The sequence below is a fragment of the Lissotriton helveticus genome, chromosome 3_1 (assembly GCF_964261635.1).
Source record: "Lissotriton helveticus chromosome 3_1, aLisHel1.1, whole genome shotgun sequence".
Classification (NCBI taxonomy): domain Eukaryota; kingdom Metazoa; phylum Chordata; class Amphibia; order Caudata; family Salamandridae; genus Lissotriton; species Lissotriton helveticus.
Window position 1 is genome coordinate 1,294,406,306 of NC_136061.1, and position 24,883 is coordinate 1,294,431,188.

The 24,883-nt window shown below is 41.9% G+C and overlaps 1 protein-coding gene across 1 annotated transcript in view; it reads left to right on the forward strand.

Annotated features, from left to right (window-relative positions):
• Window positions 1-386: 386 nt before the first annotated feature.
• LOC144824242 (uncharacterized) overlaps window positions 387-24,883 on the forward strand; it is a 48,776-nt gene continuing 24,279 nt past the window's right edge. The window contains exons 1-3 of the mRNA XM_078683384.1: window positions 387-483; window positions 4,162-4,190; window positions 5,754-5,908. Of these exons, the coding sequence (XP_078539510.1) occupies window positions 414-483; window positions 4,162-4,190; window positions 5,754-5,908 (254 nt within the window). The 5' untranslated portion in view covers window positions 387-413. The remainder of the gene's footprint in view (window positions 484-4,161; window positions 4,191-5,753; window positions 5,909-24,883) is intronic.

Below are 24,883 nucleotides of genomic sequence, written 5' to 3' on the forward strand. Positions count from 1 at the left end.
AATTTGCTGAATTTGGGTAATTTTGCGTTCCGTGGAGAACGCGGAATTGCCAAAAATTCCTTGATCCGCGGCTTCGCTGAATTTATTGCTTGTTTGCGCTTTCATAATGCGTGTTCATAAGATTTCCCCCCCCCAAGCACACACACAGTTTTCGCAAACAGGAAAAAAAGCATTGTGAAGGGGCGAAACAAGCAATTCCACGTGTTCGCTGAACTCTGCGTGTTCGCAGAGATTTTTTACCGTTTCACGGAGCTTTGCGTAGCGCGACTACGCAAATTCCGCCCACCCCTAATGGAAATGAGAGAAAATCTACAAGAAGCAGGTCACTGGAGTGAAAAATCAAGACTTGACTGATGCTAGACAATGCCATTTTGTATTCTCACTTGCAGACACCCCTCTGAGAAGAAGGCGCCATGGGAAGAGCCGGTAAAATCGTCATTCTTGCTGGCCTGCTCTGCTGTTGTTGGGTGTACTCCACAGAAGGTAAGAGATTAACCAATAACCCAGATTTACTGCCCTTTGCCTAGTCTTAGTAGCCCTTTACATTGTATTGCCCAAGGTTTTTAGACACCCACTTCATCTTACTGGTGCTGATAACTCGTCCTCTTTACACTTCAGTGCCGTTAATAATGCCTCGACGCACTCCACCTGGGTTCAGGTATTCATCTTCACTTTACTCTGCACAAAACAGTTGCCATGCTGCTTGACGCAGTAGCCCTTCCTCACTCCAGTGTTCAGTAACCATTCCTCAATCCCATGCCTGCTTACAACTGTTCCTCAAGTGCAGGCCATGAATGCCTTCCAAAAGTCCTTCCTTTCTAGACTGTAATACTCTATCCTGATTTTCCTCTTCGAAATACTTACCTCGCTGCTTCTTCCAGGGCAGGTGCTTATAGTTGTTCATCCCTGCACGTGCCCGAAAACCCTGCTCACTTTTGTGTGATTGCACAAACCCTCTTTACTGCACGGTGTCGATGGGGCTCTGAGACACCCACTTACTGCGCTCTCCTTGGTCCTGATACACCTCTGCGCTGCATTTAGCTACTATTGCCCGTAACCGGATGTATGTTAGTACAACGCGATCATTTTGATTGCGGTATTTTACAACGCGGTTTTCACAACGCAAGTCGTTACAACGACTTGCGTTGGAGGGCGCTGGATTGTGGATTATTTTAATTTTCTATTCCAACTCCAGCCCACGTAACAGTAGGGAAGGTGTTGGAATAGAAAATTAAACTATTCCTTAAGCAAGAGCGCCATCCAGTACAAGTCGTAGTAATGACTTGCGTTGTGATGGCTGCGTCGTAAAGGCCCCGTGGTGTAAACACTGCGTTGTAAAGGATGTTTCCCCCGTAATCATCCCCCACTGAACTCTTTCAGAAAACGAGCAAACTCTGCCCCACTGCACTCTGCCTGCGTCATTGTTATGTCATCACTGCACCGTCAAGCTCTAGTAAAGCTTGTGCGCAGCACTGGGCATGGGGCCTTGGTAAACCTCCCTCACTGTACTCAGGTTCACACTTCGTGTGCAAGGCTCGGTACCAAGATCCTTACCTCATTGCACTCTCCCTGGTGCTGATAACCTTTGCGTGCTTGCACTGCCTTGATTCTCATAACCCTTCTCCACTGCACTCTCCGTGCTTCCAGTAACGCATGTTACATGAAGTTAGTCACCTTTTCTCACAGCTCCTGAGAGATGATCACTACTCCTCACTGCATTACCTGACTCCAGTAGACTCTCCGCCCTGCTTTCTGCCTGAGTCCTGTGACCTCCCCTGAGTCCTCGTAAGTGTCCCTCACTGCACTTTTTATGTGCCTCATTGAACACAGGTGCTCCGTAACGCAATGCTTAGGAGCTCTTCTGGGGTCTGGAACCCGGTTCTCTCTGCAACCCCCTTGGTCCAGTACCTTTCCCGTGTTCACTCCCCCATTGGTCCAGTGCCCTTCTTCTGTGCCGTTTTCCATAGGCCCAGTGCCCTTACCACTACACTCTCAGTGTTTCCAGTACTCTGCCATTCTACACTGTCTGAGCCGAGTGCCTTCCTCACTGCGCTCTCCATGGTTTCAGTATCCTCTTAACCTCCGTGCTCTCCGGTGAACCCTCTCGGCCTAGTAGTAATGTATTTCCACTCTCCAAGGCTCCAGTACCCATTTTCTGGGTACTGTCCATGGTCCCATTAGCTCTTGCACTCTGCAGGGTCTCAGGGAGTAGATACATTCTAGTGCCTATCACCCTCTGGCACTTAACTGTAAATTGGGTGATTCAGCGGTAAAATATGTATTCAGGGCATTATAAATGTGTAAGAAATGTAATGAAATTGTAAATATGTGAAATCTTGTGTGATCGTGAAATGCACGAGTAAATCTGCAAATTGATGTATTGTGCACCATTGTTACCCTTCTTCAATGTTTATGTTATATCAATTCAGCAGCACTCTCATTTGACTCAGTAATCTTGTCACTCTGCACTTCCCTCATTTTAGCCACTTATCCTCATTGCACTCACTATGGGAACAGTAGCTTTCCCCTCTCCACTCCCCATAGGTAGAGTTAGTGTTTCATTTATAAAAAAAGAAATATATATATATTGATAAGTGCAGAGGCCCAAAGTTTTGTTTTGTCCGGAAGCCCGCAGCCGCCCCTTCTTGTCGTGTGCTCTGTACCAAGGTTTCCTAGTCTTGATTCCACCTCATGCCTCTTTCAACCACCCATAAACACTCTCTGCCCCTTCATCTCAGTCTTCCAGGTTCACTTCACATCCCTGCTTGCTCCCTTTGTCATTGTTTTCCGTCTTTCTCTTCCTCCTTTTTTGCCCCTCCTATCATTTACCTCTCGCTCCGATCAAAGTTTGTCAAGGAAAAATAGGTTCCAGTCCCCACAAATGAGTGTTGGTGGGCCCCCACTTGCAACTACCAGCTCAAATTAAGCACTGACACAGCAACCCCAAATGTCTGAACTTTGCAAAGCCCAAGTACCCTCCATCTCTGCACGTTCGATAAACCTCATAACCATTCATCTCCGCACCCTATAGGTCCAGTAATATTTAATCTCTGCGCTCTCTCTAGGCCCGGTACATATAATCTATGTGTCTCCCTACATCCTAGAACCCTTACTTTCTGTCTATTCTTCGGTCCACTGATTGTTAATCCCTACTCTTTCTGGGCCCAGAAACTTTTAATTGTTGACCCCTCCCTAGGCACTGTAACCATTAATTTCGTTCTCTCCCTCCACACAGTAACCATTAATCTCTTTGCCCTCCATGGGGTCAAAGGCCTTTCCTGAGCTCCTATAACCCTCAATCACTGTTCTGTCATTGTCTTGGTCATCGACTCTGGTACACTAACTCTTCCCCATTTGTGATCTTTCTGACTTATTACAACCACTCCTCTTCAATGCCCAAAACTCAATCAATGACCTCCATCTGTGCCCTGATCTAATGAAGTTTGTCTCAGATGCCCTGCTTTCACCCCCTGAGATTGTATCACTCTTTTAAAGAGTGGTATGAGCCACACAGAGAGAAACTGGACTGTAAGAGTATACACGTTTTGTGTGACTTCCATATATGTTATTTCAAGTTTTGTTAAGTTATTGGCATGTGTAGTGCTCTTTCTATCATTAATGCAGCACTATGCACATTGTCTTAATCTGGACACTTTTTCAGACAGGTCTTCGATTTCATTATTGCTCACCATATATGGTTAGTGGGCTTTGGGTTCGCCCCTTTCAAACATTGGGTTCCTTCAACCGGACCTTTTTTTAGCTTCTGGGTTGTAATTTTGTCAACCATATCTTTGGTCAGCCCAGTAGAGTATTTACCTTTTACCTAATACTATTGTCTGACTGGGTGTCTCCTTCTGCCTCCACTCCAAGTGTTTGCATTCAACTGCATGAGGGATTACTTTACAACTATGGCCCTCTCTATACACTCCCTCCGACGTGTATCCCTCTTGTGCTAACACCGCATGCTTTAGCACATTAAATCTAGACTTGTTTGGTTTGCCAATGTTGTATTTCTTAGCGTTCGGCTGTGTTGCCAAAGAGAGAGTTTGTTGAATCCTTAGTGAATGTGAAAGTCATATGTTGTCACTCTTGGTAAACGCCTTGTAGGGCCTTATGTGTTTCACTGCTACCTAATGACAAACTCTTGTTCTCACCCTGCAGGTCAGAAGGCAGAAAATACCAAAGCGAAGGTACTGCAAGTTTATTGTTATCGTTTGTTATTTACTTTCATTTCTAAAGGACTACCAGGGTACAGCCTTTCTAACGTCCCTTGCAGGAAGGCACAATATTTGTTTTGATCTCACTGACCGTGCGTCAGCTTTTTGTGTGTATTCTGGGAGCGCGCCATTTAAAACGGTGAGATTATCAGTGAGAGCTCCAAGAGTTGATGACTCTCCTCGTGCATTGATTGTCACTGTAACTAGGACCAGAGAGTCACAAAGCCAAATGTGGAGCTTTTCGAACCAATGACTGTTATTCCTACGCTTGCCTGACCGACCAATCCAGTAAAAGGAATTATTCAGACATTTATCATAAGTTAATTCCTTCAGGTCATAATAAGTAAAGCTCCCAAAAAATTAAGAAAACAGAAAAGCACCGCCTCAAAAGACACGTATGACTCTTCAGTCTAAAGAAATTAAATACACATAAAAAATGTTTAGGCAATTGCAGAGGAAGAATAAAACAAAGTGTTAAAACAGACTTTAAACAATAACAGGCAAATTAAGTATTTTCCTAAAACGTCATCAAAACTTCCCCAGAAAGAACAGTGCCTTAACAGATATGGAAATTAAAAGAGATACATTTAATTTTACATTTTCAAATATCTATATATATAAAAACGAAAATATGTCTGTCTCTCTGTCTGTTTGTCCTTTATGCATTACTACACCATTCATCCGATCGCCATGAAACTTTGGAAAGTTGTTGAGTACACTCCCGCAAAGGTTTCTGGCATAATTCTTTTTTAAATATCGGCCCCCCAGGGCCCTCATAATCTTTTGAATACTGATGTACGCACCAGACGGAAAAACAACAAATCGCGTATCCACAAGCACTCAAATAAATAAATAAAATGAAAACATCATTTATCCGATCGCTATGAAACTTTGGGAAATTGTTGAGTACACTCCTGCGAAGGTTTCTGGCATATTTATTTTTTAAATATCGGCCCCCCAGGGCCCTCATAATCTTTGAATACTGATGTACGCACCAGACGGTAAAACAGAAAATCGTGTATCCACAAGGACTCGAATAAATAAATAGAATTAAAACAACACTTTGAAATGTTTTCCATATTAAAATGAATAAGCTTCAATAAAAATGATACAATGTAAATTGAATGTTATCATAACGAGTTTCCTTGAATTTCCTTTCTTCGGAGATCGCAGCGACGCGCGACGGGTAAGCTAGTATTACAATAAAACGAAGCCTTATACTGTAACTGAAACGTAATCTTGAGCATTACGCGTTTCTTTTTCAATGATTTATTTTTTAATTGGATTGAACCTGGAAACGTCAAACCTGTATTGCAGTTTTCTTCTATATTCTAACAAAATGTTTGCACTCAGCCCCCCTGTGTATCAAGTGAGTAAGATAGGGCGTCATGAAACTCACTATGGGAAGGGAGCACCTTAAGCCCCTCCCTGACACCGCGGCGTGCATATAAGTGAAAAATGAAATCTCGCACATGGCTTCTTCTCTTCTCTATGCTTCTCACAGAGGCCGTGTCATTTTTTCCCCTGTCACTCCAGGATGCCTGCAATGTCTGGGAAGGAATTCTGCGGCAGGAACTCGCTAATAACTCTGCGACCATCGCGGCCTTCTACCGACCAGATCTCCACACGGTTTCAGAGAAATGTATAGCCACTTTCAGCCAGTTGTCCAACCTCACTCAGTCGAGAAATCTGTAAGTATACCTGGGAGTGTGCACTGCGAGTGAGGTGGGAGGTACCACCCACAGGCAGAGGTATGAGCATATACAAATGTGAAAGGAGGAGCTATTAAAACTAACCCTGGGCATAGGACTACGCTACTCTCGCGTAGTTTGTGAAGTTTGCGCAACTACACGCTACGCGAATTGCATGTAGCACAGTGCAAAAACACATAGCGTAGCGGGCATTTTTTGCTTGCTCGCGGGCCTCAACATCAAGTTGGAGACCGCGAGCGAGCCAAATGACGTCCCGGCAAGACTTTTTCCTCGTTCGCGATCAGCAACATCAAGTTGCCAATCGCGAGCGTGGAAAATAAACCTCCCGGCGAGATTCTCAACGCGATGAGGTCAGGTTTCTCATTGCGAGTGTTCGCGTATGCTCGCGACCGCTCGCAATGAGAAACTACCAGTCTGCGTTGAGAAAACTGCTGCTCGAGTACAAATCTACTCAAGCAGCAGAAAACAACCGCTTGCACTGTGCAAGATGCCGTTTGCAATGGTTGCACAGTGCGGACAAGCATCCGGCACTGTGCAATCAGTGCAAACAGCATTTTCCCTACCGCACGACGCAGTTCACGTAGCTACGCGTAGCTTGCGTAGTGCGAAGTGCACTTTGCGTAGCTACGTGTAGCGCGACTACACAAACTACGCCCAGGGTTAATTAAAACGGAATATCTAATGTAAGGACTAAAGAAAGCTCTTTGTATGCCTTTAAGGAAATTATTATTGTGCCTTAAGAGAGAGAAGGCTACACCGTGGAAGATGTGTAAGACAGCGACAACAATTAATAGGAGTGATGTGGATATACTACAGTTGCATTGGAGGCCTACTCCAAAGTGGATAAGTACCCCACAGTGGTATGCTGCGCACATACTCTTAGGAGATGCGAAAACAAACAAGCGGACAGCACCCCGAAGAGACTTCTTGGCTCACAAACAGCCCAGAGGCTCAATTGTCCCACATATCTGGACTGTTCCACTGTAGTTACCAGTTCATGTTCTAAACGCATTTTAACAAACTATATAATTTTACACATGTTACCAAATCAAATGGGAGAGAACAGAGGCAGACAGCCTCCTAAATAACATTGCTTAAACAAAGAATATCCTGCAAAAGCGAGAAGCTTAAGAATGGGAGCCTCTCTATGCTGGTTATTCACTTAATGCACTTTCTTGCTATCCATGTTGGAACAATTGTCATTTTCAGCCACAAATCAGTTATATGGACAAAGCGCCCTCACCCTGCAATAGTTGGCATGCTTCCTCACAGGATCGCCTCCTTGTCCGTATGGGATTGTTCAAACACAAACAGGAACCCCCCCAGTAGAGAAACCATTAGGCCTCCAACTATGATGTATGGTAAAATGAGGCTACACTGTTTTTACGTGTCTTGATGTTTCTGTTGGATTGGGACAGAGAGAGAAAACTAACCTGTAACTTGCGCCTAGAACAGTGTTTTCAATACTAGCTGGGACAAATGATTTGAGAATTGAATGCAATGATTCAACCCTGCTATGGGGTCAACATGTTATAGCCTACAATCAAATTCTCTTAACATGAGCTCAGAGCCTTCTTCAGGACCAAACCCTTATGCCAACATTAACTCTTAACTTAACAGAGGAATAACTGGTTGATATTGAGGCAATATCTACTACTCAACAAACCCTTATCTAGACACTCCTAGTTCTGGAAAGGAAAACCAGAACTAGCAATAAACACCGGCAGTGATCCTACCCTGAATCAAAGAGAAACCATGCAACACGGAAATAGAATGAATGAAAGACACCTAGAGACTGTTGGCTTAAATGCCCAGAATATAAAATATCCGCCTGATCTCACCAAAAATGCAGCTAAGAAGTTCAAACACGACACACTGAGGAAAAACCCGGACACACTTTTCTCAGATCTATATTTCAATGTAGTTAAAGGTACGACAATGAACGACCTCATATTCTACACAAATAAAACAGCGAAATGGCGCAATGCCTTCACAAAGCTGCTGGCCATTAAAGCTACGAAAAACATCCCACATGGCACAAAGATGATGACTTCACCATCAACAAGATGCAGAGCCGAACTAAGCATCTCCATATACAAATCCGGAATTGTGCTGGTACAAGCAGCAAATCGAGAACTAGAGAAATTTGACAGGATATTCCAAACGATAAAAGATTCACTAGAAGACCCAAGATACCAATTCCACCTGACCCCACCACTGAACACTCATGACATCCACAATAACAGTACCAGAGGCACCTGTAGAACTAAGGGCCACCAACACGCTCAAAGCCCTAACCCGGAAGATATACCTGAAATAGTAATGTCAGTACCAGAGAACACGACAGATAGGACAGAGAGATCTACCTATCAAGCAAATAATGAACAAGACCAGCTTCAAAGTGAAGAGCCGCCCTTGTCTCCAAACGTTGAGACTTCCAACGTAGTGCTTACACCGGCCACGAATATAATACCCTATGATAACCAGGAATTGGATGAGGCAGAAGATACCAATCGTCCTATACCTCTCTCTAGTACAATACTAGCGTTGAACGGATCCTCTTCCACAAACGCGCTCTCAACAACACGTAACATAGCCAGCACAGATGACATCTCCAATAGAATGAGAACCGTCAATCAAACAAAGGATTCAAAGAAAAGGGCTGCGGAACTTAGAACAGATCCAAAACGAAGACGAACAAGATACAAAGGCAGGATAAACAGATCAGACATACCTAAGAAATCTATCCAGAACAAGAGAGATATTAAGGAACTTCAGAAACAAATGAGCAAGCTGACACAAGTCACTATTAATACCTTACAGGTGATTGAAAAAATAGGGACAATGACGGAGAGCATTCACTCAAAGGTCGAGCATATTCAGAACCTCGGACTCTCCTCACAAAGAATCAGTAATGAGACTAACATGCTTGCAAAAAATAGAGACAACCGTCCAGACAGGACAAAATCTTTATCAAAGGAGGAAACTCTGGCATTAATCCGAACATATGAACCACTGAACCACATGGAAGAGGAAAGAATTGAAACAGTTCCACTCGACAACAACAGAACATCGAGAAAGAAGGATAGAGCATCTAACCCTCACAATTTACAACACATACAGCTAACAACAACTGAATCCGAAAATATGAACCTTAGTAACAAAGAAAATCCACTGACATGTCTTCTACTCAATTGTCGGTCGGCAACCAAACATGCATCGGACTTAGCGGACCTCATCATTAACAAGGACATTGCTCTGGCAGTCCTCACAGAAACATGGCTTACGGAATCTTCATCCCCAACCTTGGACCTCTTAGTACCACCTCAATATAACATCTTGAGACTGGATAGACCTAAAAAGGTAGGGGGAGGTATAGCTTGCATTTACCGATCTGATATTGAGGTCAAACAAATTCAAGCAGACCCTCTAGAAGCAAGCGAATACCTGGGTCTTAATATAAAATATACTAATAATCAAAGATGCAACATGCATACGTTTTACCACCCACCAGGGGACAATGCAAAGTTCACAGAGGAGTTAATGGAGATCATAACGGCCAACTCTAACAGCGAAACCAAAAACATATTCCTAGGCGATTTCAACTTACACTGGGAGGACGACAATGATAAACTGGTCAACACGCTTAAAGATTTCCTCGTCGAGCTAAACCTCTCCCAAATGTGCACACAACCCACACACTCGAAAGGAGCGACATTAGACTGGATTATCTCTAGGAACAAAGATACAACTATCCTCTCCATAACCCCATGCGACTGGTCTGACCATCATGCTATAATATTCGGAATACCCATAGTGGAAAAAGGCAGGACCAGACAACCCTTCCAGTCCAAAAAATGGATGCGGGACACAAAAAAAGCAAATATGGAGCTATTGGTTGAAAGCTGTGAAAGAGACCTAAAGCCACCGAACAACATGAAAAATGTCAATGAGCTGACCGATCATTACATAACTGCGGTGGAAAATATCGTCAATCACACCATGCCATTAAAACTGAAAAGAGTCACGGAGAAGACAAAAAATCCATGGTTTAATGAGTCACTAAATGAAGAAAGGCGCAAATTGAGGATGGCCGAAAGAAAATGGAGACAACACCCTTCATCCCCTGAGCTGAAAGCCCTCAGAATTATCAGAAGCCAATATAACAAAAAGATCATCAACTCTAAAAAGGAGTTCATAAGATCTGAACTAGACAATGCCAAAAACAGACCTCGAAAACTCTTTGAAATACTAAAGCAACAAACGAACAAATTAGCCAAAACCGGTCAAGAAAACATAAAAACATCCCTAAACTGCGATGACTTTTCTACATTTTTCACAGAGAAGGCCAAATCGCTAGAAGCAGAGCTCAAAAACGCCGTGGCGAACCTTCCCATCGAACGACTGCATGCGAGCGATACCGTCTGTTCAACGGAGTGTACTAATGCAAAAAACAAGGCAAGCTGGGATACATTCGAACTGTACGACCAGCACATGATCGCCAAGACGCTTTCAGAAATCAAACCAAACAATCACTATCAAGACCCACTTCCGGCAAAGTGCTTAAGAGAAATCAACCACGTTTTAGTTCCAATATGGACCGAAATAATAAATGCCTCTCTATCACAAGGGATCCTCCCTGACTGCCTAAAAACAGGTCAAGTCGCACCCATAATCAAAAAACCCTCAGCGGACACCTCAGATCCAAACAACTTTCGCCCAGTGACCAATATCCCTGTACTAGCCAAGTTAATTGAGAAATGCGTCCAGAACCAACTCAGCCAACACATCACCAAGTTCTCCTTGCTTGACGAATGCCAGTCAGGATTCAGAACAGGACATAGCACGGAAACAGCGATTCTCCATATTGTCGATGATGCGATACAGGCACTTGACCAAAATCAAGCATGCCTACTGATTCTCCTTGACCTGTCGTCGGCGTTTGACACGGTAAACCACGAAGCACTACTGACCAGGCTGCAGGACAGGATGGGATTGTCGGGAATTGTACTGAACTGGTTCAACTCCTTCTTACAAAACAGAACACAGCGATTCCGGGTCAACTAATCTATCTCATCTCCATGCCCTATCTCAATAGGAGTCCCTCAAGGATCGACATTATCCCCAGATCTGTTTAACCTATATGTCGAACCACTTACAGAAATTCTCCAAAAATCACAGATATCATATCACATGTATGCGGATGACACGCAGATATACATAAAGATCGCATCCCTAAAAGACATTGAACTAATGAACGAGACATTAAAAAGGACACTACAATGGCTAACTAATAATCATCTGAAACTAAATGCTCACAAAACAGAGTTCCTACTAATCTCACCACCAAGGAGCCAGGCGGAAATAAAGGAATGGACGAAACTCGTGACTGCGCTCAACTGCACCCCAACCCTAGTCAATTCAGCTAAATCGCTTGGAATCACTCTAGACGAGAATCTGGACATGAACGCCCACATTAACTCAATGGCTAAAAATGCCCGCTTCCACCTGAACTATTTAAGAAAACTGAAACCATTCATCTCAGAGCCAGATCTCAAACTGGCAATCCAATCCTTGGTTAGCTCAAGGATTGAATATGGCTGCACCACCTTAGCTGGCCTACCAAAAACATCCACAGCCCCACTAAAAGCCTGCCTCAACGCCGCGGCAAGACTTATCACCGGATCTAGGAAATATGATCATATATCCCCTCACTTGAAAGCTTTAAACTGGCTACCTTACGAAGCCAGAATCCAAATGAAGATAGCTTGTATCACACATAAAGCGCTCCACTACAACACCCCTGGATACCTAGCCAAGAAAATTCAGCTGTCTGGAGGTAACCGACCAACTAGAAGCGCTGAGGAGTTGCTATTACGACCAGCCATTTTCATAAAGAAAAAAACCTATGACAGAGCATTCTCAGGAGCTGCCCCCAGAATCTGGAACTCACTCCCTCCAACCATTCGGAAGATCAAAAATGTGGCAACATTCAAGCAGGAAGTGAAGAACCTTCTGATGAACAAATACAATAAATAGAGAAGAACATTGATCACTGCCCTGATCTCTTGCTGCTTTACTTCAGAACATTTATGACATCAGGAAGGCGAAAAACAATCAATACTATAAAGATTTGTTAATTCTAGGTTATGAAACGGTCCAAAACTTACCTCCAACGTTATCTTTAAATGACCTTATAACCGCATCCCTCAGGGACTTATAACTATCTACCTCACCTATGTGTATATACTTTACTTTTGATACAATTGGAGCTGCAACTCATTTTTATCAACACTAGCACATGTGTCAAGAATGATTGCATTTCATCTACCTCATATCTGTGATTCTTTTTACTGTCAATATATATGTTATGTTTTTCACCTACTCTATGTTAAGCGCTCTGATACCCACGGGTCTTGTTCGCGCTATACAAAACTCTATAATAAATAAATAAATAAATAAACTCTGTTAACACTCTTTAACAATGCAGGTATCCCTGAGGCAAGTGTGCAAAGGTGAGAAGTGTTGTTCTGGGACTATGGCAGCCACATCTGCGTGAATAAGCAGGGATCTTGTCCTCGTTAGCGGATTCCAGCTCAGCATCCTTCTCCTCTTCCCAGGTACCATATATACCCACTAAGAAAAGGGCACTATAGGTTGTGATACAACAGATCACTCTTTAGCTGAGCATTCCTGGTTCAGTATACAATACTTTCTTATGACTTTGTTCATTTATTACTGTCTTCAGCACTTTCTATCTTCAAACATTGAGCTCCAACACACTGGTAGCAATAGGTAGTTAATAGAGGTAATACTGGAATAGGGAATTTAGTTCTAAAGAAAGCCCAGGACCTAAGTAAGGGCATGTGGTTCTGGGCTGAAACAAGTCAACATCATAGCAGGGCCGAATTATCAACTTGCATTCATCATGTTAATGCTAACAATGGGTATCGACAAAATATACGTGGACATCAGCTAAGAGATATTTTTAACAGATCCCCAACACACCTTTTTCCTCTGTCCTCAACCACAAGAAAACACCAGGACAATTAAAACAACATGACGTCATTTTGCCATCCATTGACAGTTAGGGACTTAGGAGCTCCCATACCGGGATGTGCCCGCTTGTGTTGGGACAGTCCTACATGAGTGAGGAGGGGGTAGTATGATGAAGCACGCCCACTATTGGCGGGTGAGGGCCCTTCATCCTTAAAACTGATAGCGCATGAAAATGGCAATAGTTCCATCTGATTTGGATCACAAGAGACAGCAAGATAGTGCATTAATTAAATTACCAGGATGGTTTTGCAGAGCACTCTTCCTTTAAGAAATATGAAATAATATTATCCACTTTCTACAGAGAAGAATCGTGTATGTTTATATAATTATAGGAAACAAAGGACGCATGTTTCACTGCATGAAACACCGCTTTTCAAAATAACACATATCTGCTACATCACGTTTCCTGATTATGACACAGTTCATTTATGCCCTCACATGTCTCTGAAGTCCATTTGCCTTCAGATATTACTCAAACCTCTCTGTATGGATAACTGCATTTACTTTGGTGCCGCCTTTTAATTCCTAAGAAGCCCATGAAGCCGCTCTATTTAAGTTCTAACGTCATTGGTTCTCCCCTTCAGCTTGTCACAGGAAGGGGGTCTTCAATATATATTTAAAGAAAATTGAGATTATGGACCTTACTGTGAACTCAATTGGTTATCTAGTTGGCTCACTGCCTGTTTGTTTTTACTTGGCCTAATGTACTAGGAGGGTATCTGGTTCTACCTTGGCATGGACTCATGGGGCACAGCAACTTTCTTCCAGGTAATCACCTAACCTCTAGCTTCTCATACTGAAGTGCTGAGTCATCCAAGGAGGCAATCCGGTGAGTAAAAGTTAATCAGTTGGTTGAGATACTGGTATGCAGCGGGAGCGCCCGGCTGTGGGATTTTGGGAAATCGGAAATGAACCACTTTTCCTCACCAGATTGCCTCCTTGGATTACTCAGCACTTCAATTGGCAATGATTGGGAGTTTAATTCACGCATCCGGCACCCACCAGCCCTTTTTAAAATTTTCAGAGGGCATTTCCGAAGCACCTCCGCTCTATGCCTCATTCCTCCTCACTCAATTCAGCAGCTGACGGACCTCTGCTGTTTCCCACATCCATTTTGGTGAAAATCAGGAGACTCCTACTCGCTGTGTGATGTCACCATAGCTCCGCCCCTCCAGCGTCATCACGCTGGTGGCCATCTTTGATTGGGCTACACTTCACGCCTTCAATTCAAGATGTCATCAGAATTGCAGCCATTTTGGATCTGGATTGGAGTTCAACACTCCATGACGATTTTGAACAGCTGATCCAAACGCAGGTATGATCCAGCCTGTTTACTTGCACGGTGACTGGCAGATCTTTTAAACCTCATTATTCACAAAGTTACTTAACTTATTGAGCCTTCATACACGGTGATAGGCTCACCTTGTTCATCTATTATTACTTACCACTGTTTACTCACCGTGGAGCTTTCATATTCATTGATAGGCTCACCTTTATTGCTATATACTACATAAAACCTATTAGTAAAATTGCTAAATGACTAAAACATTTACACCAATTTAAGAGTATAAACTCATTTTACTTGCTTTTTATTGTTATTTATTGCTTACTTACTAAAAGTCATGGCTACTTCGCAGCAATTTGCCCAACCTACTCCTTTTTTGCAACACCCTGATAAACCCAGTATTCCTTGGTGTCAATGGGTTAAAGCTTTTGAAAACCATATTGTTGCCATAGATGCTGTAAAATGTTCTCATGATCGCAAGGTTGCAATTCTTTATGGCTGTTTAAGACTTGCAGCACAGCATGTGTTAGAAAACTTACCTAAGTTTCCCACTCCTCCTGGTGAAGCTGGGGATGCAAATCATTGGAATCCCTACAAAGAAGCTTTGTCTCACTTGGCAAGACATTATGACCAGGAATCAAACATTATGCTTGAAAGACATAATTTCCACAGAAGAAAACAACACGAGGATGAAACAGTGGATGAATACGTTGCTGCATTACGAGTCCTTGCATCAACCTGCGAGTTTGAGGCAGATCCTGAGATTTATATCTGTGATCAATTTGTTTTCTCTTGTTATTCAAGAAAAATACAAGCACCTTCTCAGCTGCAGAAAACCATCTTTACAAGACACTATTGATATCGCAAAGAGCATTGAGAGGTCGATTATTACCTCCAAAATTCGTCAACAAGATCAATCCATCAACTCTTCCAAGTCAATTTCATATGATCCTGGAAATTCAGTTAATGCTGTTAACGTGAACAAATCATTTAAACAGCCTTTTAAAAAAGGATACACAATTTGCTACAAATGTGGTTCCAGATCACATCTTGGCAACTATCCTATGTGTCCCGCCTCAGGAAAAAGATGTGTTTTATGCAAAATAATTGGCAATTTTCAAGCTCTTTGTAGATCTGCCAAGAGACGCACCAGAGGGATGTATGACGTTACAACGCATACTTTTACCGCGCATACCTTTACAACGCGGTTTTTAGCACGCATACCATTACAACACATAGCGCTTAGAGGTGCAGGATAGTGGTAAGTATAATTTTCTATTCCAACTCCAGTCCCCGTGGACACTAGGGAAGGTGTTGGATAGAAAATTAAACTTATTCCCTACCCTAGAGCGCCCCCCAGCGCAATGCGTTGTAATGGTATGCGTGGTAATGCCTGCGTTGTAATGGTAGTGCGTTGTAAAAATGTTGTTGTAAACGTTACATACCCACCAGAGTCAATACTGTGGAATTTACAGAATCTCTCAAATTGTACAGTTCAATTTCATGACATGATTGTTTCAATTGAATGTATATCGGTTTTCAATCCCCACTATGTCAAATGTCTATTTGGTGTTGCATTATTTGGAAAAAATTAGATTCTAATTATGGCAGATTCTGGTTCACCTAGAACTATCTTATCCGATGTCATGTTTCTCGAGAAATGGCAAGGTTCCATTGGGTTAACCAAAACAGACATCAATCCAAAAGCATTTGGGGAATTTGACATAGAAATGATGGGAATGATGGGTTACTTCAATTTAAGGTTAGAATTTCTAGGAAGGTCAATATTTAGTAAAGTTTATGTCACAGTTAAAGGACGCAATATAGTTGTCTGGCAGGATCTTGCTAGAATGGGTTTGCACCTTATTCCTGGTTCTGATAATCCCATGGTGCTTGGTGATCTTTCCCAAGGTAATTTCCCAGCTGGTTGGTCAGAAAACAAAGAAAGCACATTCGATTGTATCAATATCACTGATCATTCAAACGATGTTAAAAAGATTTTGGACCTGTTTCCCAATTTGTTCTCCAAAAAGTTAGGCACTGTCAAAGGATTTCAATATCAAATAAAACTTAAGCCTCATGCCCAACCTTTTGTACATAAGGTTCACCCTTTACCCCTTAGTGCCAGGGATGAGCTTAAGTCAGTACTTAAGAAATTATGTGATGAAGGGGTTCATTCCACCATGTGACTCTTCAGAATGGGTTTCTCCCATCGTTATTGTCTCGAAAAAATCTGGTGAGGTCAGACTATGTGCGGACTTACGCACCTTAAATAAGAACATTTTAATTGATTGTCATCCCGTCCCCAAAATACATGAACTTCTGGCCAGCTTAGGGGGTGCCAAATAATTTTCCACAATAGACCTTCGCTCAGCTTATCACCAGATTCAGTTGACAAGAGTCACAAGACTTCACCACTTTCGTCACACCTTTAGTGGTCTACAAATATCTCAGACTTCCTTTTGGCCTGGTCTCTGCAGCAAGTGTTTTTGGTCAATCTTTTTCAAGACATGCCAGGGGTCCAGACCTATCAAGGTGACATTCAAGTTTTTGCCAATGATTTGGAAACACATTTGAAAAATCATGCTTGTGTTTTAAGCAAATTGAATGATGCAGAAATGACCATCAGATCTGACAAATGTAAATTTGGCACACAACAGTTGGATTACCTAGGTCATACTCCGTCATCTCAAGGAATCAAACCAAAGTTATCACTTATCAAGTCCATCAGTCATGCTGTTTCTCCAAAATATTGGCAGAGTACAATGCCCACTTTGTCAAAGGATATGCTCAAATTGTTGAGCCTTTGTGTGCTTTATTGCGCAAATGATCAAAGTTTCTTTGGTCTGATGAAATGTCATCTTCATTTGATCAAACCAAAAAACTCATTCTTGATGCAACCGCACTTCATGCTTTTCAAGATGATTCTAAAAGTTTCAGTATGGTGGATGCTAGCCTTCCAGAGTCGGGTGCAGTTCTTTGTCAGTAGGTTGCAGGAAATAAATACACTACAGCGTTTTCATCAAGATTGCTTAAGTCTTCTGAGACTCATTGCAGTACAATTGAACGCAAAGTGCACGCTTGCGTTTGGGCGATTGAGAAACTTAGAAATTACATTTGGAGGCGTGAAATTGAACTATTCACCGATCACAAGCCCCTTACACATTTACTCATTGAAGATGGACTTGAGAGGGCATCAGCCAGATTGGTTAGACTACTTTCAAAATTGCAAGAATTTCATTTTTCCATTAAGCATATTTCTGGTGGAAAGAATTTCAGGGCTGATTGCCTTTCACACATGGCATTTCATGATGTTTCAGAGAGTACTGAAGATACAGTGTGTGTTGTTGCGGCACTTGATGCTGTCAGAGAATTACTGAACAAGTATGGTAGGAGGCTTATAGCAAGGGTGATATTCTTAAACTTGCAATGGAATATATTGTAAAAGGTTGGCCTGAATGCAGGAAACTTTCCAATGAGTTAAAAGCTTTTTGTCTGGTTGCCTCTGAACTTTCCTTGGTCAATGGCATGGTTATGAGACATGATTCTTTTGTCCCCCCATCAATTTTAAGGGAAGATATATTTACATGTACTCATCATGCTCATTTAGGCATTTCCAAAACAACACAACTCATTAAATTGTATTATTGGTGGCCATCCCAAAAATTCACAGGTGAAGTTTCATATGGATTCATGTTCGGAAAACCTCTTGTCAGAGAAGAAATGAAAACTCATGAACACACCCTTGCATCCTGTTCCATTTCCGAACAAACCCTGGGACAAGGTTGGAGTAGATTTTTCGGGTCCTTATGATCTTTTGTCTCATGATTTAAAGTTTTTTATTTTGTTAATTGAATATCATTCCAAATGGATCTATCATATGTTTTGTGATTCACCCACCTCCATTAATGCCACCAATTTTTTGAGAAAAGTGTTCTCCATTAAAGATTCACCTTCCGTTATGGTCACTGACAATGGCACACATTTTATTTCTCAGAAATGTTCTGCATTTTTAGCAGAGAAGGATGTCAATCATTTCAAGGTGGCCTTATATTTACCATCATCTAATGGTTTGGTTGAAAGGGCAAACAGAGTAGTTAAGGATGCCATTCAAGCAGCCCTTTCCTCCGGAAAAGATGTCCAAGAATTCCATGAGGACAAACTATGGTCACATAACATTTCACTACTGTGCACCACTGGTCTTCCGCCTTTTTCTCTTTTAAGAGGTAGAAATGTTCATAGTACTTTATGTCCTAATTGGTTGCAAGATATACATCTCAATGATACACTTGTTGATAAAAACCCTGCATCTCGGGTTTTAAAAAAACAAAGTTACATGAAATCTGTGCATGATCAACAAAATGTTTTTAACAATACTGATTTGCAACTCAATGATTAGGTTCTCATTAAAAAACCAAAAAGGGTGACAAAGGGATTGGCTAAATTTTCCTCTCCTGTACAAGTTACAGATGTCAGAACAGGTTCAGCACTACTAGGGTTTAGGGGATGGTGGAACAAGAGATCACTGGTGCAACTTTCTGACTCGCAAGTCACTTCTTTACTTAAGTTATCTAAACAGGAGGTGGAGCAATGCGACTGGACAAACTGGTTGCGTGATCCTTCTTCTGTTATTTCTTCATCTCTATCTCAAGAGAATTCTTTCAAGTCTACCGGTGAGCAGAGTTGTAGTACACATACTGCTTTGCATAATACTGCTACTTGTAATATGACTAGGGTTGCATCTTCTTCATCTGTGGATTTGAGTACTCGTCAAAGAAGATTGTCTATCAAATTTAATGACTTTGTATTGGCTTAAGAAAATAATTTTCCTTCTCACTATTATGTTATTTCATTTTAGTTATAATTTGTATTTCTTCTCAAGTTCTTCTATATTTTTCATTATAGTTGTTTTTCAATTATTTTGTGGAAAGAGAGAAGTTGTAATATGATGCATTTATTATCGAGTGCTCTCGTGATTCGGCGCAAGAGTGACTCGTGCTTAATGTTTTCATTTGAAGTCTGTTCCACAGTCTGGTGCTGGACGATGTGTGCCAGGATTCTGCCAACGTTCATCAGTTGGTTGAGATCCTTGTACGCAGCGGGAGCGCCCGGCTGTTGAACGGACTTCAAATGAAAACATTACGCACGAGTCACTCTCACGCTGAAAGCACAAGAGCGCTCGATAATACATTGCATCATATTACACATCGGGGTCCGGTCTAACGAGGAAACGATAGGTACCAAGCGGGTGCCTAGCTTCCGGGGCGTTGTGCCAAATAGCTATCACCCCCCTCCCGTGACCCATGAAGTGCCGTAACTGTGCACTTTTAATAAACTCGGTTCCAATCCCTATGGAATCCAGTACATAATTTTTGTATTTTTAACATGACAGTCCTTTGGTTGGGTGGGCCTTAGCGCGTCCATACCACCGAGGCTTTACACACATCACTGTAAATATATTCACACTCACCTGGTCCTGACGAATGCCTGATAGACCCTCTCACATAGGCTGAAACATGTTGACCGTTTTTTCACTTGAGGCAACACAGGACCTTTAATTTGTGTCCGTTATCCTTCACATTTTTTATCTGTCCATTTGGCGAAACTAATAACGATTTTTCGATCAAATTGGCCATTTTAAATTCTTCACTGCACAATCACAAAACCAGCTCCGCAGTAACACTGGCGTTGCAGCACACCGGGATGGCATTAGGCCATTCCTGGTGGGGCCCAATGATGAAGCATGTCACCGACTAGGTCGGTGAGTGAGGGCCTTCTAAAAAAAACTACTGTTTTTTTCTTTTCAAACAACAGAGTGTAATGGCTTCTTGTTGCTTACATTGGTAGTCATCCCTTGAACTAGTGTTTGACACTCCTTTGTTGTTCTTTAATAAAATTCATATTACACATACTCATAAGCGTGTCTTGGTAAGTTACACACGTTTTCTGGAATGAATGTCTATGATTCTGTTACACCGCATGGTCACCATAAGGAACAGGTTACTGCCTATGATCACCCCAGTCAAGATTTGTTGCAAAAAAGAAAAAATGGAGATGCAGAAACTTGAATAGACTTGTATCGGTGTGGGATCTGGAATTAAAAGGATGTATTTAGGTGACTTTTAGATGCAGTTACCCTCATGGGGATGTTTAGGTATATTGTAAAGGTATTACGTATCTTGAAAGAGCTTCCCTTCAAGAAAGTTGTTTTACTGAATCTTTTCAGCACAAACTATTTACATAAACGTATATTGATTTTGGGAACTTTTTCAGGAGTCCCAGGGTAGCTGGAGGTTAATATTGTGTCAATCAGAGTCCTTTACTTCTGGTGTCCTGAGGATTAACTCCACTAGTTTTGTATTTATTATTAGTTTATTAGTTAATTAAAAGCATTAAAAATAATCACCCTGTTAAAAAGTACATAAAAAATAAAATAGATAAAGAGCGGGTATGTCATACAACTAGTACAACCTCGACTCTTCACACTACATACCCTTTGCTTTCTTCAACTTTCCTTCCTAAAGATTTTAGTCGAGATACCAAACACTAATCTATGCTAGATAAAAAGTGACTAAACAGGAGTCGATCATTACCCTGATGTCTAAAAAAGCTAGCTTTCCACACAGATAGCTGAAATGTCCATTAAGTAAATTAATATATGTAGTTAAAATGCCTATAAGCGGGACTGAGGCAAGTATAAATACGGTGACAGATGTATTATGAGACCCACTATTAAAAGCAATTATGCAAGAACTCTCATCATTAACAATACAGAAATAGATAAAATAGTTATCTGAGTCTGACGGGATAGGGAACTACTAGTTTCAGTCACTAGAAGCCCGTCCTTCACAGTTTCTGTGTGTGCTAGGTTAACATCAGAGGTTTCCGAGTTATTACAATTTAGAATTACATTTCAGGGACCCCTTCCAGATTACACATCGAGTACCCTATCAGCTGATTATTTTCTTAAAACAGATCAATAACTGAGTCAATCTAATGTTGAGCATGGTGTTGTTTGGGTCCATGGACTCCACCAGAGCATGCCTGCAGGACCTAATTCCTGTTTAAGGAACTCCCGCCTTAATAGAAATCTTCGTTGAACCATCAAAGCAGGACAAACACAGAATATGTGAAGCAGAGATCCAGGCTCCTGGTTGTATAGACGGCAGGAACCGTCTTCACTTTGACCGGACATCCTCCATTTTGGCATGAGGTCTAGCGTGGGTATTTCTCCAAATCTTAGGGCCAAAAACAACAGTTTGATCTTCCGGTGGTAAGGTGCAGCTAGCAGGGCTGATTCTCTTAGAGTGGAATATGATTCCAACACCAGCCACCGTGGCGACGTTTTGACAGAGTTTCTTTGTCTGCCATACAACTTTTCAGTTTAGTAGATTTATTTACAAGCTTCTTAAAGATTTGCCCAGAGATATTGGAATTCCAAAGGTCACCCAGATCAAGCATCGTAATACTGTTTTCTAAAACAGTCTTATAATCACCGTTGCCCCTCTGCAAGTTAATTTCGATGTAGACTAGATTTGCCAGAGTGTTTTCCACTGCAGCTCGCAGGTTGTATTGATCCCACATTTAAGCAGAGAGCTCACCCTTTAGATCTTGACCCTCAGGGTAGTAAAGTCAAGTTGTCCAAGGCTTACTCAGGGAGGTGGTGGGGGGTTAGAGAGTCTCTATACTCAACAAACTAACCAGCACCAGTCAGTAATTCAATGTCCAGTTAATTATTGTACTTTGGAAAATAAGAAATATTTTACTCAAAACACACATTACGCAATACAGCACATATGATCTCAGCTCTAGCAAATTATACTGTCTAGTATCACTATAGGTCAGTGATTATGAGGGAGGCAGCCTTTGAAGATCTCGGAGGACAATCTCCTTGGGTATTTATTTCCTATAGTCCTTGATACATTTCTTGAGAGGTCCCTCTTAGGGTTCTGGTAGCTAGAGAGTTTCTAGGGGGTATACACTGTCTTGTATAGGTCAGTGGGTTTCAAGATTCCTTCCTTGTTGGTAGTAGACTCTTACCTTGTAAGGCTTTCTGGGGTTGCGCAATACCTTATCATTGTCTCACTTAGTTCTTTGCTGATGCATACCTCTCATGGAATCATCGGTGGGTCCATGCAGCTCAATGTGGTGTGCCTTGCCTAGCCCATGGAGTTACAAACAACAAGGGAACCCAAAATTCACCTGGGGCATTGGTTACATTTATGTACAAAAATACTGCTCCCACGTGAAATCATATCACCATACATTCAGAAGTAGCAAATTGTTACTTGAAGTCATATATCAAATCATAAGAAAAGACATCAAAGAAAGTGCAGTGGGTGGGTGAGAAACTTGCTCTGTGCACCTATGAATGTGATGCACACAAGTGAAAATCAGTGATCAAAAGATGCGTATCGTAAAAAAAGAACAACCCAGCCCATTTCTATATGCCTTCTTAAAAAGGGGTCCAAAGTAATAGTTAGTGCTTCGATCCCCTAGAAAGATAGGTGGGGCCTTCATCAGGACTCTCAGGATAAACAGCTCTTAGTCAAGAAGAACAAGAAAGGGGCAAAGAGCAAAAGCCTCTGAGAAAATTTAGAACGTGGCAGCCATCTATGAATAAGAACGTGCCTTGAATCAGGATGTACAGAAGTAGTATCCAAAAGTGTTAGACTTGGCATCTTTTGGCATGGTCTCCCCGGACCTTTTTGGCTGCCGATCTCATGTTTGGACCTTGTTTTGCTGGCTTAGGACTTTGAGTACATTTGCCATTCAGTGCCAAAGCTCTGTGCTTGTGCTTGTCATATACATACTGGTAATTGGTGTATACATGATTTGCTGATTTGAGTTAGTGGTACTGGGGAGCCGTGCAATTCACATCTGATGTCTGAGCTCTACCTCAAACCCTCTTAAGTACAACTTAAATGTAATAAATAAAAAACAGATACCAGTGTGGCTATGGTCACCTGTACCATAAAGACTCTATGCACATTTCCTCTACACATTAGTAGATCTAATGCTGATAGAGCTATCAAACTTTAAATAGACTCCTCAGTCAACAATCTTGAAGATCTAGGTGTGCTGGCAATTGCTGAATTCACTAGGATAACAAAGTTTATTATCACGTCTGCTCTCCGCTCGACTGGATTCTCCCTGAAGGATCAATCTGGAAAGCTGATCAACTAACGGTCCCCCTTCCTGACTTTCTGCAATCTGTCACTGTAAACGGCTACAGTTTTAGTAGTTTGGAAAAAACCTTAGTTGTCACATTGTTGAAGAAAGTTACAACTGGTCCCTCTGCCCTTGGTAATTCCAGACCCATTTCCCTTCTGCCATATCCAGGAATAATTCTGTAACAATTTGTCAGCTGGAAATGATTAGAACACCTGGAGGAGAACTCCTTATTGGTTGAGGCACAATGCGAGTTTCGTCCATTACATGGGACAGAGGTGGCTCTGACTACAGTGCTGGATGACCTCCGAATGGCAGTGGGTATCGCATAGCATTGGTGTTGCTTGACCTGTCCCCTGCTTTAAATATGGTGAACCACAATATCATCCTCTCCAGGATGGCAGGTGGGAGTGAAAGGACTGGCCTTAATGTGGTATAAATCATACCTTGAGGGTAGACAAGACGCACTACATCTGCATCCTTATTGTTCAGCTTTTAAGTCAAGTAAGCAAGGAGGTAGCCTCAGGGATCTGCCCTTAGCCACACATTGTTCAATGTCTACAATTAGACCTTTAGCTTTTTTGATAAGATCGCATTGCTTGCGCTTCGTCAATTAAGCACATGATATGCAATTGAGTATCACCTTTGATCAAACTACGCCTATGACCACAACCCCTTCCACAATTTTATGAGGGACATATTGCATTGGCTGGGGAGGGCAATTCTCTTTAATTCAATAGTGCAAAAACTGAAATCATGCCAGATAGGGAAACCCAGACAAGTCCTTCACAAGGGCTTTTGGCTCTCAGATGGTAGCCGAGCCCTAGTAGTGGCAACATTCGTCTGGAATCTGGGAGTGAAAATGGACTGTGATCTCTCTCTAACGTCCTATGTCAATACGTTTTCTACTTCTTGCTTCTCATTGATGAGACCCTTATGCAAAGACCTACCACTTCTGTCTAGTCATTGGCACCCATTAAAGTGTGGAGCGTCATTTTGAGTAGGTTTAATTATGGAAACCCCTGTTTAAAGGTGCCCCCTTAACCTGATTCAGTGGCTAATCTGGAATCAATCTGCTCATGCAAAGATAGTCTTGGCTTTGTCAAAATGTGCCTCTACTACAGCGGCATTACATTCCCTTCACCCATCTACTTGCTCCCAGTACCTAAACATATTTTATTCAATTCCTTATGCACTTCTTAAAGCATGTATCAAAGGGTCGTGCTCACTTTTGCCATGCAGGAAATGTTTCAAACCTTAACATATACATCTATATAAGAAATTGAGTTATGGGTTGATAAGTGCAAAGCCCCACTCAGGTAACAACCACAATCCAGGTCAGGGTGAACCACAAAAGTCAGTAAATTAACCTGTGTATAACTATCCAGTAGCTTGGCACAAAAGCAGTCAGGCTTAACTTTGAGGGAATGTGTAATGCT